The 15,799-nt window shown below is 40.5% G+C and overlaps 2 protein-coding genes across 2 annotated transcripts in view; one reads left to right on the top strand and one right to left on the bottom strand.

The window, feature by feature from the left end:
• Window positions 1-782: 782 nt before the first annotated feature.
• ZUP1 (zinc finger containing ubiquitin peptidase 1) lies at window positions 783-9,896 on the bottom strand. The gene is made up of 9 exons (XM_040058739.2): window positions 9,599-9,896; window positions 7,979-8,095; window positions 6,937-7,043; window positions 6,023-6,191; window positions 4,358-4,546; window positions 3,875-4,043; window positions 3,079-3,230; window positions 2,523-2,743; window positions 783-1,491 (listed from the first exon to the last, which is right to left on the bottom strand). The coding sequence occupies exons 1-9, from the start codon at window positions 9,894-9,896 to the stop codon at window positions 1,444-1,446; spliced, it is 1,470 nt and encodes a 489-aa protein (XP_039914673.1). The 3' UTR covers window positions 783-1,443.
• Window positions 9,897-10,071: 175 nt separating this feature from the next.
• The window catches only part of KPNA5 (karyopherin subunit alpha 5), a 26,046-nt gene continuing 20,318 nt past the window's right edge, over window positions 10,072-15,799 (top strand). The window contains exons 1-4 of the mRNA XM_040057775.1: window positions 10,072-10,183; window positions 12,220-12,353; window positions 14,598-14,699; window positions 15,514-15,613. Of these exons, the coding sequence (XP_039913709.1) occupies window positions 10,180-10,183; window positions 12,220-12,353; window positions 14,598-14,699; window positions 15,514-15,613 (340 nt within the window). The 5' untranslated portion in view covers window positions 10,072-10,179. The remainder of the gene's footprint in view (window positions 10,184-12,219; window positions 12,354-14,597; window positions 14,700-15,513; window positions 15,614-15,799) is intronic.

Below are 15,799 nucleotides of genomic sequence, written 5' to 3'. Positions count from 1 at the left end.
GTATTGGTGGTATTTGTCCTTTTCTTTCCTTCTTCCATCTGTTTGACACCTGCCTCACAGACCAGGGCTAATAAGGGAGCTGATAGTCTCCCAATTCCCAGAAACTCTCTTCCCTAGTCTGAGCCGTTCTAGTGTCCTAAGTATTTAAACCTTTCATAAAGCTTTCACAGCTTATAGGCCACTTCTACATACCTACAGAAATGAATGCATTTTTGTAACTATTTTTTTTTTTTAAATTTCCTGTGCATTTCAGAAAAATCAGTGATTTATGGATTGTAGCATCTGTACATGCTCACGTTTCACTGTATCCAAAAATGACAAGTTCTTATTGCCAGAGCACATGAAACATGACAGAAAGAAGTTACAGGTAAGGCTCTTATACCTGTATTTAGATGTCAGCATAGAAGGGTATTTAAATGAAAGGGATGTATTTAAACTCCAGTTAAAACAGGTGAATGCATGATAGAGCTGGTAAAGCAAAAACACCCTGTGCTTCCTGCACCACACTCCATCATCCCTCCCAGGCTCCAGCTCCCCTTCGGGAGGCACAGGGCTCTTACACTCAACCAGAGCAGCATGTCCTAGGTACAGTAAAGTGCCTCAAACACCCAAGATACTTCTTTACTTGTTTCTGCAGACAGCTCTAGTCTCTTAAATGGAATCAACCCTGCACAACAGAGGCAGTAGTCAAAGGCTAAGTATATCCTTTTGGGATATACATTATAAAACATACAAAAAATACAAATTTTAAAAAAAAGGATGAAGTGAAAATAGAATAAACACTTTTAGAAAATATATTAATTTTATTCATTAACGGTACAAAGGAGTATTTTCTTCCACTGCCCCAAAGGACTGTCTTGCACAGCACCTAAAGCACACGCACTCTATTTTGGACACCACTTTCTTAGACCTCTTAGCCAATGCCAACACTGATCCACCTCCTGAGTGCGTGTGTTCAAGTGATACATCTAGAGAAGCCAGCTAATTGAAACGAAGTTTACTAGTAAACTAATCCCTGGTGGAACAGATCGAATCATGAAGAAATAGAGGACTGGTCACAGTGGCAGCATAAACACATTTACAGAGGTAAACCATGACCAGGAACTCCAATTAAGTAGCTGCATAAGTACTCGTATCCACTGCTCATTAACAACAGTGCATAATTTGCTACAAGACAGTAGTTGTTGCTGATTCTAAGCAAGTAAGAACACATTTTTCTAGCAAGACAGGGCTGGCAATACTTGAGAGTTACATTTGTATCAGGATGCCAGAGTTTTGACTGAACACAAAAATTACAGGTGTACTCCAGTGTTGTGCTTCCCCAGAGCTCCCAAGAATTTACAGGGACATAGTTTAAGTCTAAAAATTGAGTTAGGGTCCACGGTCCAGAATTTTAATGTTTTGCACCCAGCAAGTTCCAGAGGCATGTTAAAAAGGTATCCTTTAAGGGATCTTCTCTGATGTTAAGACCTGAGAAGCACGGCAGCGAGCCTAAAAATAGGTGGGGAGAGAGGAAAAAAAAAACAAACTTCAATGAGTAAAACCAGCAATTTAAAAAGCTTCTTCCAAATTAGTCACTTAGTAATCTTAACGAGTGTTAGGGGTTACATTTCATGTTAATTAAATGGGAGCTTACAAGACAACACACTAGACAACTGATACTGTTAAATATAAATCAAATTTTTGAAAAGAAGTGGCAAACCAGGCAAACCAAAACCAAATGAACACCACCACCCTCACCAAATCCCAAATAACTCTTTACACTGGGTCTTGAATTTTAAGGCTTTGTCCAGTAAAAGGAGAGGATGGCCATGTTTCACTGATATTTCTGATATTCAGAGCCAGAAAACACTTAAGACAACACCTAATTTCAACATACACGTTAAATACAGTTGAGCAAGTGATTCAGTTGCCAGTTATTTTATAGTGTAAATAACAGAGTGTCCCACAGCTTGAGCATGATGAACAGTGCAGATAAGACACCACAGAATTGGAACATGGATCCTCAGAATCAATTTGTTAGTATAAGAAAGAAAAAGCTTAAGAAACAAAAGCCATATTTGACAATCTGCTGAGAATTTCTAAGGTCTTAAAAAAGGTAATATGTCCCACAGACAAACACACTGACAGGTTTTATAAAAATTTCAACAGCTCACACCTCTGAATGTAAATTTGCACTTTGAGTCTTTATAAGCAACTTACATGCCCACGGTCAGTTATTTAAGAGAAAACATTGAAAGAAAACAAAGTTTAAAAAAGCCTAATTTACATCTGCAAATGGCTGAAAGCTTCATACAAGACCTAGTTGTCAGCTGCATCAAGGTGGCATCCATTTACATGCAGAATGTTTTTGATTTTGATATCCTGGGATTATATAAGCAGAAAGCAGGAGAGAAAACAATCAAGGAAAGTGAAAAGATGCAAAAAATCCACCCTGCAATCATATATGCATATGCATTCAAAGAAGAGACACAGATGGTCTTAAATTTTCACAAACAGAAACTGTTTTCCGAGATACTTACAGCTTTCTCTTCCAAAGAGAGCACTCCATCTACAGCCACTATCTGGTATTGCTTTTCTTTTAGGCTACCCACAAATTTCCTAAGTAGTTTGAGCCCAGTTCCATCACTGTTTTGTTTCAGCAGCTTCTGCATTTGCTGGGAAGAACATCCCGGGTCAAACAGCAGCAAACATAAGCTTTTGTTCTTCTTCTCCTCTATTCCAACAACAGTACGACTATGACCTAATATCAAAATAAGAGTTACAGTAGTTTAGAAACACATAAATCCCATTTACTACCTTGTAACATACAACTGATTTTCAGATCAAGGAAGGCATTACTTGAAATTTAAGAATATAGTTTTAAGAGTACATGTCAAAAAGTTGAAATCCCGATCACATTCAGCTGTTCCATCCAATAAAAATACAAACTTTAATGTTGGGCTTTCTAAATAGGAAAATTTGGGGATATAAAACCATGCCTTCGAGTGAAGAAGGACTAAAAAATGCTGCTCTGAACTGCAGTACATATAAAGAGAAATAGAGAATTGTAAGAAACCAGCATATTGCAACACTGACCTTGATGTTGCAGGTAGATAGGTGGTCTGGAAGTACACACCACCTTTGCACCACCTTCATTATCTGTAGAATAGTAATGCAAAATCCACTCAAACAAGCGAGGGTGTGTACCCATAGGGCCAGTGGGTTTGTGAAAGTCAATGATTTGGCACCTACAAAACATTGAGAATGAAAACAACAATAAAACTTCAAGCATGTTGCTTGTTAAAACTATTTTTTCACCTCTGAGTCCCTTGCCTCCTGCACCCAGTGGTCCTTACTACTTTCTTATTTTTTAATACAGGACTACGGGACACATAATTGCAAAGCAATGAAACATACTGTCCCAAACTTGAAAATTTATTACATAAGAAAGAAGTGCTCTACTCTGTTCAGTCTAACAAGAACTTGTGAAACTTGCAAAAATTAATGTTACATTTTTTTGTATGTGATACATGTGCACCGGAGAATCCAATTAAAACCCAAAGAAAATAACTGAAATTCAGATTCTTCTTGAGAATAAACTTTCAGAGAAATGAAGTTTTTAATCAATGCTTTAATTTATGCATATGTGGCAAAGTTCTGCATCAAGTCTCAATTATCTAAGTAGTTACTCAGTACATGTACCTCTTACAAGTAGTTACATGTACCTGCAAGTAGTTACACAGCTTCATGCTGAATTCAATCAGATCTGTTTATATATGGTTTAGTCACTAAGGTGGCTTTGTCATCACACAGTTGGGAATTCTAACCTTTAAAGGTACAGCACTTAAATCAGCAGTTAAAAATAACAACCACAACAAAAATCAATATTTACTTTATCCTGAGACTGGTTAACAGTGAATAAATTTCACATGCTCCTATCCATGCTTTGGAACCATGTAATCTGTTGTTGAAGTGAGATGCCCCATGAGGATCAAAACCTTCTCTCCAGGCATCTTCAATCATGGACTGAATCTTTGGGATACTAGGAATTAGTGTAGTATCTGGAATAGAAAAGCTTTTGAATTGTTGTTACAGTGACTGAAATAGTCTATTAATTAAAAATATTCAGCTTATTTTATAACAGGCAGTTGATGTTACAAAGATGCACCAAAAAAACTAAAGGTAAAATTTCAACCACATCATTTCTTGCCAGTATTCACCTCAGACTCTTTCAGAGTAAGTTCCAGTGGTACAACAACCATTTAATAGGTATCATTGACCTTGTAAGACTTGCTGTGGAAATGAAAAGGCAAAACGTCACTCAGCAGAGGTTGTCATCCAAGGTACCTGGCACAAACAGCATTTTGTTTAATACCTCTCAGGCAGTCATTGTAGACGCTGTTTTGCAACAGTGAGGAAAGGAGCATTTGGAAATTCCTGTAACCACAACCCCAGCCTCTGTCGCCCAAAGATGAGTGGAAGTGGTCTACTCCTGCTGAAAGCCACACACGCCTCACATCTTTGTTCTCATTCTGATAGTACTTGCACAATGCTTCAATGACTCCTAAAGGAAGACAAAACATGAAGTTTATCTGTAAAATGAACTGCTAAATTTACCAGAAGATTCCTTCCCCAACTTGGAACAGATACAGATTAATGCAATTTATTTTAAAACTTCATTACATTCAGAGCCCAAACCACAAAAGCAGTGCATATTGCCCCGCTTTAATTTCAATGGTCTTTACTTTGATGAATTTATTTACTATGAAGCTTTCAAAACTAAATCTATTTTTTCACTGTTGCTACACAATGATTACTTTAAATTAAACAGCTTGGACTAAATTATAAACTGTGATAGTCAAAGGAACTATTACAATGATATAGAAAAAGTATGTCACCACTAAAGCATTCCTGTGCCCCTGTCACCTCCAGTACAAGATCTTAAAAACACAGCAATACTTATGCATACTATGTAAACCTTTTACTTCCCCCCAGCTTATTTTTCGTGGAGAAACTAAGAGGGAAAAAAAAAAAAAAAAAGAGGCAGAAATGGCACAGAACTTGAGAATTTTTGTAAATATTTTAAAATAATTCTCCTGCAGGATATTCCAAGGTCTCCTTTTTTACATGAAAGAACATGCTTGGGAGTGCTCTCTCGAATTCATATATGCAAATCCTCAAAGCCCTTTTATCGCCATGCTGTTGTGAAGAGAATTATTCCATAGTCACCATAAATTATTTTCAAAGAACCTCTCTGAAATCTAAATCATTATTAAGAATGAAAATGTGTTATTTCTACACAACCAATTTGACAGAAGAAATTTTATTTTACCTGTCAAGAACCAAGTAGATATTTTGTAAGCCAGAACCACTAGCAATAGGCTCAAAGACCTTTGAATTGTGGTCTTGGAAAGTAAAGACAAGGGAGGCTTTTGAAAGGGACACAGAGACCCATCTGCCCTGTGTTTCTGCACCAACTATAAAACATTTAAAAGAAGATGTAGCAAGTAGATGTCTACTCCTTCCAGTCCTCTCTCGGGCTTTGTAATCAGGTGAACACTGTGCTCACCTGCAACCAGCTTACACAATATAACAATGAACAGAAACACAAGGTAAAAAGCTGCTGTAAATTTGAACAGCTACACTGGATTAGTAACCAATGAGTACTAAGCAGTAGACAAGCACTGAGATAAGGGCAACCAGCTTGTAATAACAAATTTGCACCTTCTGATACATACAATACTTGTATTTGTGCCCTTAACCAGACAACTTGGTTCCAAGTTCCACAGCAAGAAAAAGAAAAAAAAAAAAAAAGAAAAACAGCCTCCAAGTTAGAACACAGATTAAAAATATATCAAGATATAATTTCCTTGTAACTTTAGGACTATAACAATTTGGATTGATCTACAAAATAATGTTTAGAACTAGGACACAACCAATCGTAAACGATGAATTATATGTTTTGTTAAAGACTGATTTGGTCACTACAATCTAAGGTCTAGAAAGTACAGTTTTAGTTGGATAATTTCAGCATCTTTACCTGATGTCTTCGTTTTCCCATCATCTATACCAGAAGCCAAACTTTCCAACATGTCGGCTTTTCTCTTATGATATTCAAAGGGCTGCATCCTTCCTCTATCAACTTCTCTTTCCATATTCTTTAGAAATTGCTGCTTGAAGCCACCAGAATTATCCAAGCCATATTGTCTCTGTTAGGGATGGAATGTGCATGATTTAAATCACATTTTTAAAATTCACCTTTTGTCCATGCAGTTTCTCAAAATCACTACCAGTAACTTTGAAAAATTGTGAGACATAAAAACTTCAGAATTACAATTATTTTAGAGCTGAAGACCAAGCTTCATCCCTGAACATGAATGCAGGACTAGGAAAGCCATGCCTGGAAGGGCAGACACAACCCTTTGCTCCCTCCTGGCAGAGCCACTGGCACAGAGGCAGTCTGGCAAGGAGTAGTGAGAGTGGGAAGTGAGTTGGGAGGGCTGTGAGATGGGAGGCAGAGGGAAGCAGGACCTGCAGCAGGTGATGGCATTCCAGTAAAGGACAGCCAAGATACTCAGAGCCTTTGGCATTCTGGCAGGGAATATGCGCCAGCCTGCACTGCAAGGCAGAGCACTAGAGCTGGCTGAAGCACAGGCAGTAGGTGTGCTGGGAGAGTAGAACAGCAAGCACAGGGAGCAGCCAGCCCCATCCTGAGCCAGCACCACTCAAAGCTGTAAAGCCAAGTAACTCAAGGCTGCCATGTCCAGCACTCTGCCAGGATCAGCATTGCCAAGAGACTGGATTTGCTTCCAACCCATCCCTGCACCATTACCCCAACACAGACTGTGTGGCTTGCACCATCCAGCCTGGTAAGGCCATTCCAGGACATTACAATTCCAAGATACTCAACTTCTAAAGGCACAACCAGTTTTAAGTTTAGAAACAAGAGGGTACCTGCAGCTTTTTAAATTCTTCCCTCTCTCGCTTCTCTTCTTCTGATCTCTGCCGTTCATCTTCTTCAGTTTGGAGTTGCTGAGCCAGTTCTAGATCTCGGTTTCCACCTACCCCCGAACAACAAGTGAAGGGACTTGGTCAGGAGTTTAGTAATGCTTTGAGGGATCATTTGTTTAATTTTTAGAGATTCCTTTATAAGCAGACATACATAAACACAAGTGGGCATTAATTTTAGGGGATGCACCCCACATTATTTTGCGCTATTAGCGATGAACACTGAACAGGACTGACTGCATTCAGTATACCACAACTCAGACTCCTGACTTGGACAAAGTTCATGCAGTTACTGGGGCAATTACTTGGCAAATAATACATGTACCTGTACCACTGAGAAGACAGCTTTTGTTTACTGTGTTTCACTTCACTGTTAGCAAGAAGTCACAGTTCCTTTAATATTGCTTATTAACATCTAAGACCATTGCTAGCAGTCTCATAAGTGACAAAAGTTTACAATCAGAGAACTGAATAGGGAATCTCTAAGATTCTGTTAGCCATGTTAGAAAATAAAATCAATATAGATTTTTTAACTTTAATGCCATGATTAATGATTCAGCAAACTATTTGCAGATATAAATTGAGAAAAAAAATGAAGTTTTCATAAGCTATAAACTCTCAAATCATCACAGTGGAACATGCCACTGTAAACTCCATTTATGTAAACCTTCTACAGAGCTAGAAAAACAAATGCATCATACTAGTGTCTTTTAAACATTTTTTGCTCTAATTTTTTCTTTTCTCTAATATACAGTTCATTTACTTAGCAACCATGCATAGGAAAAGATTGCTTTATTAGCATGGTAATTAAGTAGAGCACTTGGGCAAGTGATAGGACCTTAGCTATGTTAACTTCATTATACATATGTCCAAGTTCCCTTTAAATACAGAAATATTTATTTTAAATTTTACATGAGATTCTACACTACAACATGCAAATATTTGCAAATGCTTTCAAGTATTACCAAGCCTGTACCCTTTCATGTACCTTCTGAAAAGCTATGTTCCTCTAAGTGTAAATCCACATGTTCTTCAAGTATCTGAATGTTTGTACAGGTAAGACTACACATAGGACATTCATATAGCTGTTCACCATTTTCTGCATCTGAAAAAGAAATGCAGTTTCTTGACAAATACAATTCCTGTAGTTTTTTTGCTAGAATCATCCCCTAACTGATATACAATCTAAGACAAATATACAGTAATGAAGTTTGTGTTGCCACTGAAATTCCCCAATGAAAGACAGCGAATTCTAAACAGCTGTTACTCTCTTCACCACTTAAGAATTTGTATCTAAATACACAAAAATTTTAAGACATTTTTTTCCTTCTTTCAATTAACTTCTGCCCCTTTTAACTTACAGATCACAATTTGCTATTACAATATTTGTATCAAGAAATGCTTAGTCTGAAATATCAAACCATTAATAGGATGCATTCCGCTAACAGGAAAATTTAACATTCCTGTAATAACACAGCAGTTGTTGGGCTGAAAGACTAAAAAGTGCTGTCATTCTTATTTTTTTTGTCTTCCTGCATCTCCTCAAATAAATGTTCTTTCTGCAGTTTTAGTACTATTATTGAGGGTACCATGTAGCATAGGTAAAGCTCAAAAGGATTTCTGGGGATCATCTAGTCCCTGGTAGAATGGTCAGATTAAATAGGTCAAGTTACACACAGCCTTTCCCAGTCATTTTTTGAATAACTCCTAGTACAGACTCTTCACAAACTCCCCAGAGGAATGTATTCTAGCCTTTAACCATTCTCACAATATACATAAGTGTTGTTGAATTTAAACAGCATTCCTCATGTTTTGACTTGTGCCCACTGCCTGTTGTTCTGTTGCTGGGAACCACAGACAAGTGCCTGACTCCATCTAACTCTCCTCAAGTCCCTAGATTTTATCTGCACCTTCCTCGGTTCACAAAACACAAGAATTGATATCCTGTGTTAGCAGTTTCTGGAAGGCATTTGTCCCAGGTAAATGTTTATGACTGATTAGAGGAAAAATTGGTGGTACAAGCATCTAAATTCACCAGGAGCATTTAAAGGAACACTGCAAAATACCGTTTTCTAAAACATGTCAAATACAGAAAAAACCGAAACACCTTAATACAACTATTTTTAAAGCAGAAACTGGCAAGCAGGCAAGTAAATTATTCAAGCTCTGCATTATTTGCACACGTGAAAGTAAAATATTTTTTTAGTGCTATGACCTGGGGATGGGGTGGGTGTGTTCTTGCAGTACTTTTTTGTTAAGAAAAACATTTTATTCACAGATTATGCAGTGTGGTTGACTGCACTGGCACATTTTGCACTCTAACCACCACTTATCTAGTCAGCATATGCAGCTTCTTACATCACAGTGCTAGTCTTCCAAGGGTACTACCCACTAGCCGAGGTGCCACCTTTAAGTTTCTGCAAGAACTACCAGCGTTCGGCCAGTCAGTCAAAATAAAATTCTGATCGCGCCTAGCACGAACTACAGTACCTAAATACGTAACTACTTCCCTTGCTCCAGCTTTATCCCCGGGCCGGTTCTCCGCTGCCACCCCCGAGCCCCGCGGAGAAATCCCTCCCTCCTTGCCTCCCTTCCCGCCGCCGCTCACCGGAGCCCGGGGCGCCCAGCAGGTGCCCGTGCCGCGCCCTGACGTGCTCCTCCAGCTCCCGCCCCGCCGCCTCCCCACAGAACGGGCATTCGGGCGGTGCCCCGGGGTGGAGGGAGCCCGGAGGGCCCGGCTCCGGCTGGGCCGTCTCCAGCTGCCGCCGGAGCTCGTCGCAGCCCGCGGCGGCGGCGGCGCAGAGCGGGCTGCGGGGCTGGCGGCGGCACAGGGACGGGCGCCGCAGGTGCCGCCTGGCCGCCGCCTCGGAGGGCAGCGCCTGCCCGCACACGTCGCACAGCACCATGGCGGTGCAGGTGGGGGTGGAGGTGCCGCGGACCCGGGACCGGGAACCGCTTCCCGCCCGCTCCGCCTCACGCCCCGCCCCCTGTGCGCGCTGCCCGCTGGGAAACGCCGTTCCCCGGCCCGGGGCGGGCGGTGCCGCGCAGAGGCTGCTGGGAGCGGCGGGCCCCGCCCCTCGGCCAGTGCGGCGCGCGGCGGGGCGGCGTCCGCCATCTTGCATCGGTGTGTGCCGCCGGAGCGGCGATCTCGCGTTCGGACGGCGCCGGGCGCCGGGCGTGTCCGCCGCGATGGGTAAGGAGGGAAAAGCGCTGAGAGCCGGCGGGTAGGGGCAGCAGAGGGGCGAGGTGGCCGGTGCGGTCGGGCTCCCCGGCGCAGGTCGGTCTGCCGCTGGCTCCGGCGGGGCATTGCCCTCACGGCAGCTCGGTCCGGGCTGGGACGGGGTGTCCGCGTCTTCAGGTAAGAGGGCTCTTCCATCCGCCCTTTTCCCTGCCTTGGTGCTGGTGGAGGGGACGTTCCACCCTTTCTGCTGGGAACGTGAGTGAAGAGCGTCGCTCCTCGCTGTGTGTAGCCGGGCTGTGAGGGTGGGCGGGTGTCCGGCCTCTCCGGCTGACAGGTCACTCAGTCCTGCTGTCTCGGGCCGCTCAGTCCTTGCGGGCCGGGGAAGAGGCGGAGGGACAGCGAGGCGCCGTGTTTAGTGGGCTTTATGTGTACAAGGAGAAGAAAAAAAGTAGTATGATAGGTCTTAGACTATGCACAACAAGTGGGTGCAATGCAGGGTGTAGTAGGTGGAAGTATTTGCCGTTAAAACAGGTGTAGTTTTGTAGCAGATAAGTGCAGGCTTGCTTGGATCTAGATGCAGAAGGTATGAAACCAGGGACTACCAGTCTTCTTGCCCTTATGATGGCTATATTAAAAGCCTTGTGGGGGGACTGAAGTTAGAAGTTTCTTAACTTTTCATTTTAAAAACAATTTTGATGAGACCTTTCTTCCAGTTGACCTTCTGTAACTCTTCAGAGAGCTGGTGACTGGGTTACTTTGAATGTGCCATTTCTCTTGTCCAGTCCATTTCTTGGACTGTCGTTTCATTGGCACAACTAAATTAGCAAGGCATGAACGATTAAGAAAGGGATGGTGTTCTAGGACTAGATGATCCAGTAGCATTGTTGGGAAAATAAAGTTACATGACTGTTGCTAGAAATTTGTCTTAGACAGTGGCATACTTAGCTTTATTGTGCAGAGATGTCAGTAGTTTTCTTAGGTTCTTGTGAAGCAAATCCTTGGGTGAAACAGGCTGCTGAGTCCTTGTGGTGGTGTCTTGGTGTCAGCCTAAGTCTGCAGTCTGTTTTCTTCTCGTAGCTTGTGTTTATTGCTTAGTGGTCCTTGATACTGCTGATTTAAAAAAACAAAAACAAACCAAAACGTCTCAGCATGGAAGTTGCCAGAGAATTGTGCACAGCTCAGGAGCTGTAGTTTACATGTTTTTTCTCTTTGTAGAATTCCAGACGAGTGATAGTTTCTATATCTTGTTTTTGTCTTGTTTTTGACAGTTGTTTCTCAGATGAAGGCCTCAGTTCTATCTTTAATTTTTTTTTGAAAGGCAGTATGCTATTAACAACCTTTTCCACTCTGTTTGATCATTCGGGTGACAGAATTGTGACCTATCACTTTTATCTTTCCACAGCTTGAATCGACAGTCAGATTCTAATCTTCTAAATCCATTAAAAGAACTGGCAATTGGAGTGAGACAATTTTGTTAGTTTAAAATGAAAAAGAGTATGCCTGTCTGGGTGCTACCGACCCTTAAATTATTTTCCTACACACAGTTAAATAGGAAAAGCATAGCGCTTCGATTCTGTTGTGTTTGTGAGATAGTGAGAGTAAAGAGACAATGCCGTAAGGTATTAAATGAAGCAGCAATTACTGCAGATTTTTTTCTTGGGTTTGTCCTTATTTGTAATGCATTTATTGTCATCTTTTGAGAGGAGGAGGGAAATTTCTTTGCTTGCTTGCCGACAGAATCAAAATTTAGCAGCGTAATGTCTCTGCTTTTTGTTTTTCAGTTTGCTTGTAAGATAGAGAGCTTCTTTTTACAGTAGCTTATGCCCTTCAATGCTGTAGCTGATCCTTCAGACGAACTGTAGTTTAATCTGCAGTTTGGAAATGTCTGTCTAGACTTAGGTTTTCTGTGATTTCTGCATGAAAGATTTTTGTTGATGAACTGTGTATTGCAAACAGATGCAGAAGTATATACCGCAGCTGTAGATATTTTTGTAGTCTAAGAGATGGCAGCTTTGGCCTTTTGGAGTAATTTTGTATTTTTTCAATAGACAACATGGCAAGCCCGGGTAAAGATAACTTCAGAATGAAAAGCTACAAGAACAATGCTCTTAATCCCCAAGAAATGCGCAGGAGAAGAGAGGAGGAAGGGATCCAGCTTCGGAAGCAGAAAAGAGAAGAGCAGGTAAGCATCTTGGTGAGCTGTTCGCTGTTCAGTGCCTGTGGAGCTAAATTCAGGGGCCTGAGAGGACTTGAACAGGCTCATCCTTCGGAGTGGAATCCAGGAGTGCCAGGTTGAATGTCTGTTTTCTTTGCAATTGTGGGAAGCACCAGGCACCTCTCAATAGGATAATAAAAAAATGAACAGAAGCCCTTTTAAGTTACTAGGGCACACAGAAGAGAGAGCTGTGACTTTTAATTTTAATCCATAGTCTAGGTTTAAACATGTGAGACTAGACTGAAAGAACACTCATATTTCCAGTGAGAATTTGAAACCTTGTGTTCTCTGCTAGAGCTGGGGTCAAAGTTTTGCTCTGTGAAGACAGAGGATTTTTTTCATCTTTGATACCATGCTTCAAATTGCCTAAGACCTCTTCTGCACTGACTTTATTAAAGTGGCCACCAGTTAGTGTCCTTGAACTACTACAAAAACATTTGCAGTTGTTCTCATTGAATTTTTAGTGATCAGAGTACATGGAACGTTGTATTATTTAATAGCTTGTCATAGTTTCTTGCCAGGAAAGTAAGGAATGTAGTTTGTCTTTCTGTTTGGTCTAACATGGATGAGTTTGTCTCCCACAACCTAGAGAGTGTTCCAGGCTCTGGATCAACAGTCTGCTCTGAGGTGGGAGTGCTTACCCTTCTACTGGGAAAGTGGTGCATGGAAAAGGAATTTCAGTTATTTGGGCCAGAGGGGTAAGAGTCCGAAGTGGTGTGGTACTGGAGCACTTACCTGTGGATGGGTAACTGCATTGCAGTTCCTGGTGAAAGTTTTGTTTATATATTTTGTTGTAAATGTTCCCTAGATAAATTATGAAAATTATGGGTGTTTCCTCTCCCATGCTGACTGTTGGAACAATGAGACTACTGTTATGCTCTGCTTGGACTTAGTTTGTTGGACCTCAGGGTTTTTCAGCTCCCCCTGACCTGAGAATGAGTTTATGTAGGGACATGAGACCACTTGTGCTCCAGAAGAAATTGTGACTGGTAAAAAGACCAAACAAGTTTATAATTTTCAACCAAGAGCTTCTGTGTCCTTGTTGAGTGCTAGAAAGAATGGCTGGTCTTCCAAAAGCGGAATTTTGTTTCTTCTTCCTTTGTGGGTTTAAATGGAATGAAGCCTCATTTGCATTTGGGATTCTGTAGTTGGTCTGTGTCCAGAGTTATGCCCAACCCTTAAGTGCGTTGAGCAGGGGAGAGGATGCCTTGGTTTAGATTCCTGTTGAAATAGAGCTGGATGTAAACATGGAGTTGTTTGGCAGTTTGGGACATGTAGAACAGCAGAAACCTAGGTCTGTAGACACCTAGAGGGACAAAACTGTCAGGATTTATAGTTGGTTTCATCATTATGTTTACAAGTGAAATCTTAGTCAATAGACTTAGAGTCTATAATTTCTTTCTAAAGGTACAAATGTAATCTTAGACATGTTGGTTACACTAGTTGTAAGTGTAGTACTGGAATACAGATAAAAATATAGGTTGATGTGAATGTTTTGCTTGTATGGCAGAAAATGAAGAGGCACTCATTGAATAGTTTATTAAACGCTACCATGCTGGTATGTATTCTGAGCACAGGCAGTGCGTGCAGCCAATTGTAAAGCAATTTTTGGACATGAAGAATGTTTAATGTTGCATGGTTTAGAACTTCACCTTGAAGCTACACTATTTTTTTTCTCTTCTTTATGAAAATTATACTTCTGGTTTAATCTTTCCTTCGCTGGGTATAAAATACAGGTGCTGCTTAGTAGTCTTTTGTAGAAGGGAGTAATGCAGTGTGCTGAAACACAAACATTGCCTGTGTGTTGATGATTTTAACCTATAAACCAAGAAAGGGGAAAGTAGCTTGTAGAATACTATTTTTTTTGCTTAAAATGCATGCTAATTATAAGGGATAAAAGACTTAAAAGCAGAAAGAACTTCTTCTTTTTTCTTGTGGAAAAAATGATGGATCTTTATAAGATCCATTTAGTAAGAATTTAGTCCTAAATGTCTATCGGAAATGTTGCTGTGCAGTTTCTCAAGATACAGATAAGATAGTTTTTCTCCTTTATGTTATTTAGACTTTTGTATAGAATTCTGCTTGCATTGGTGAATAGGAATGTGAGTAGGTAAAATTCTTTGACTGGTATTGGTGAAAGCATTTCTTCAAGTGTATGTCATCACACTTTGGTAACTCCAAATATCTCCCAAAAATTTCCCTTTTTTTCAGCTGTTTAAACGCCGAAATGTGTCTCTCCCGGGAAATGAGGAATCCATGGTAGAAAGCCCAATTCAGGATCCTGACGTCAGCTCTACTGTTCCTATTCCAGAGGTAAATACTTTGCAGTGTGTTTAGAATGATATCTATTAGTGTGCATTGAGACATAAACTTTAGAGAATTAAGGATTTTCGAAGGGTTAAGATTTTAGTTAGAGATAGGCTTTGCAGAAATTAACGAAAATAGATGGGTTGGCTTTGCTGAAATTAAAAGTTAGTAATTAACTAAGAGAAACTGGGTTTGGAATCACTCTTCCATATTAGAATAACTGATTACTTGTCAGCTTTATGTTTGGTTAGCTGTGTTTATTATGAAGAATACAAAAACTGATAAATGGCTTTTAGGAACATAAGACAGTTGTAGGCCTCCTCTGCCCAGAAACTCATTGAACGGTCATGAAGACATGAAATAGGAGTCCTACCAAGGTTCATTTATCACATTTGCATTGAAAAGGTAGAAAGGTCAGAATGAGGAAGACTTCTTTACTTCCTCATTTTGGGGACCCCTCCCCATGAAAAGGACCACCGACCCATTTCAAAGGACAAAGTACACGTGCTTAATAGCCTTTGAGCTAATTACCATACGAAGCGGGGAATGGGATGTACCAGGGTTATGAATATGCGTTTGTGTTTTGGGTATTCAGTGCTTTGTAAATAAAAGGACTCTGTGATCACCTGTAAATTGTGGTGTGTATTTGGGAGCTATCCTGCATGCTGCCCGCGTTGTAATAAACATACACTTTCTAACTTTAAGCTGTTAGAGAGTTTTTGTCCGTCACAGTTGGGTATCAATACTAGATCAATACCCATATTTTCTTTAATAAGTCAGCATAGTATTGCACTATATGATATCCTCCTTGCATTTTTAGGAAGAAGTTATTACGGTAGATATGGTACAGATGATTTTTTCAGATGATCCTGATCAACAACTCACAGCAACTCAGAAATTCAGAAAATTGCTCTCTAAAGGTAGGTAAACATTGCCCATTTATTCTATTTGCTCCCTTCTGTGTTATTATGAATTATACTTAGAGTCAGTTATCCAAAATAACCTTTAGTTATGTTTTATTTTAAAATAGATCTTGCAGAAACTTGTAGTTCTGTTTGTAAAGAAACTGTGCCAAACTTTTCTGACCTAATGGCTAAATTCAGAAA

This window comes from Hirundo rustica, chromosome 3, assembly GCF_015227805.2.
Source record: "Hirundo rustica isolate bHirRus1 chromosome 3, bHirRus1.pri.v3, whole genome shotgun sequence".
In the NCBI taxonomy this organism is placed as follows: Eukaryota; Metazoa; Chordata; class Aves; order Passeriformes; family Hirundinidae; genus Hirundo; species Hirundo rustica.
This window is presented reverse-complemented; position numbering and strand designations above follow the sequence as displayed.

What these genes read in the sequence shown, in the direction of transcription:
- ZUP1 (XM_040058739.2), bottom strand. Translation starts at nt 9,896, where the DNA reads ATGGTGCTGTGCGACGTGTGCGGGCAGGCGCTGCCCTCCGAGGCGGCG. An exon ending in TATCTACCTGCAACATCAAG is followed by an intron (nt 2,744 to 3,078) that starts GTCAGTGTTGCA and finishes TTTTGATATTAG; the next exon opens with GTCATAGTCGTACTGTTGTT. An exon ending in TCTCTTTGGAAGAGAAAGCT is followed by an intron (nt 1,492 to 2,522) that starts GTAAGTATCTCG and finishes ACCTATTTTTAG; the next exon opens with GCTCGCTGCCGTGCTTCTCA.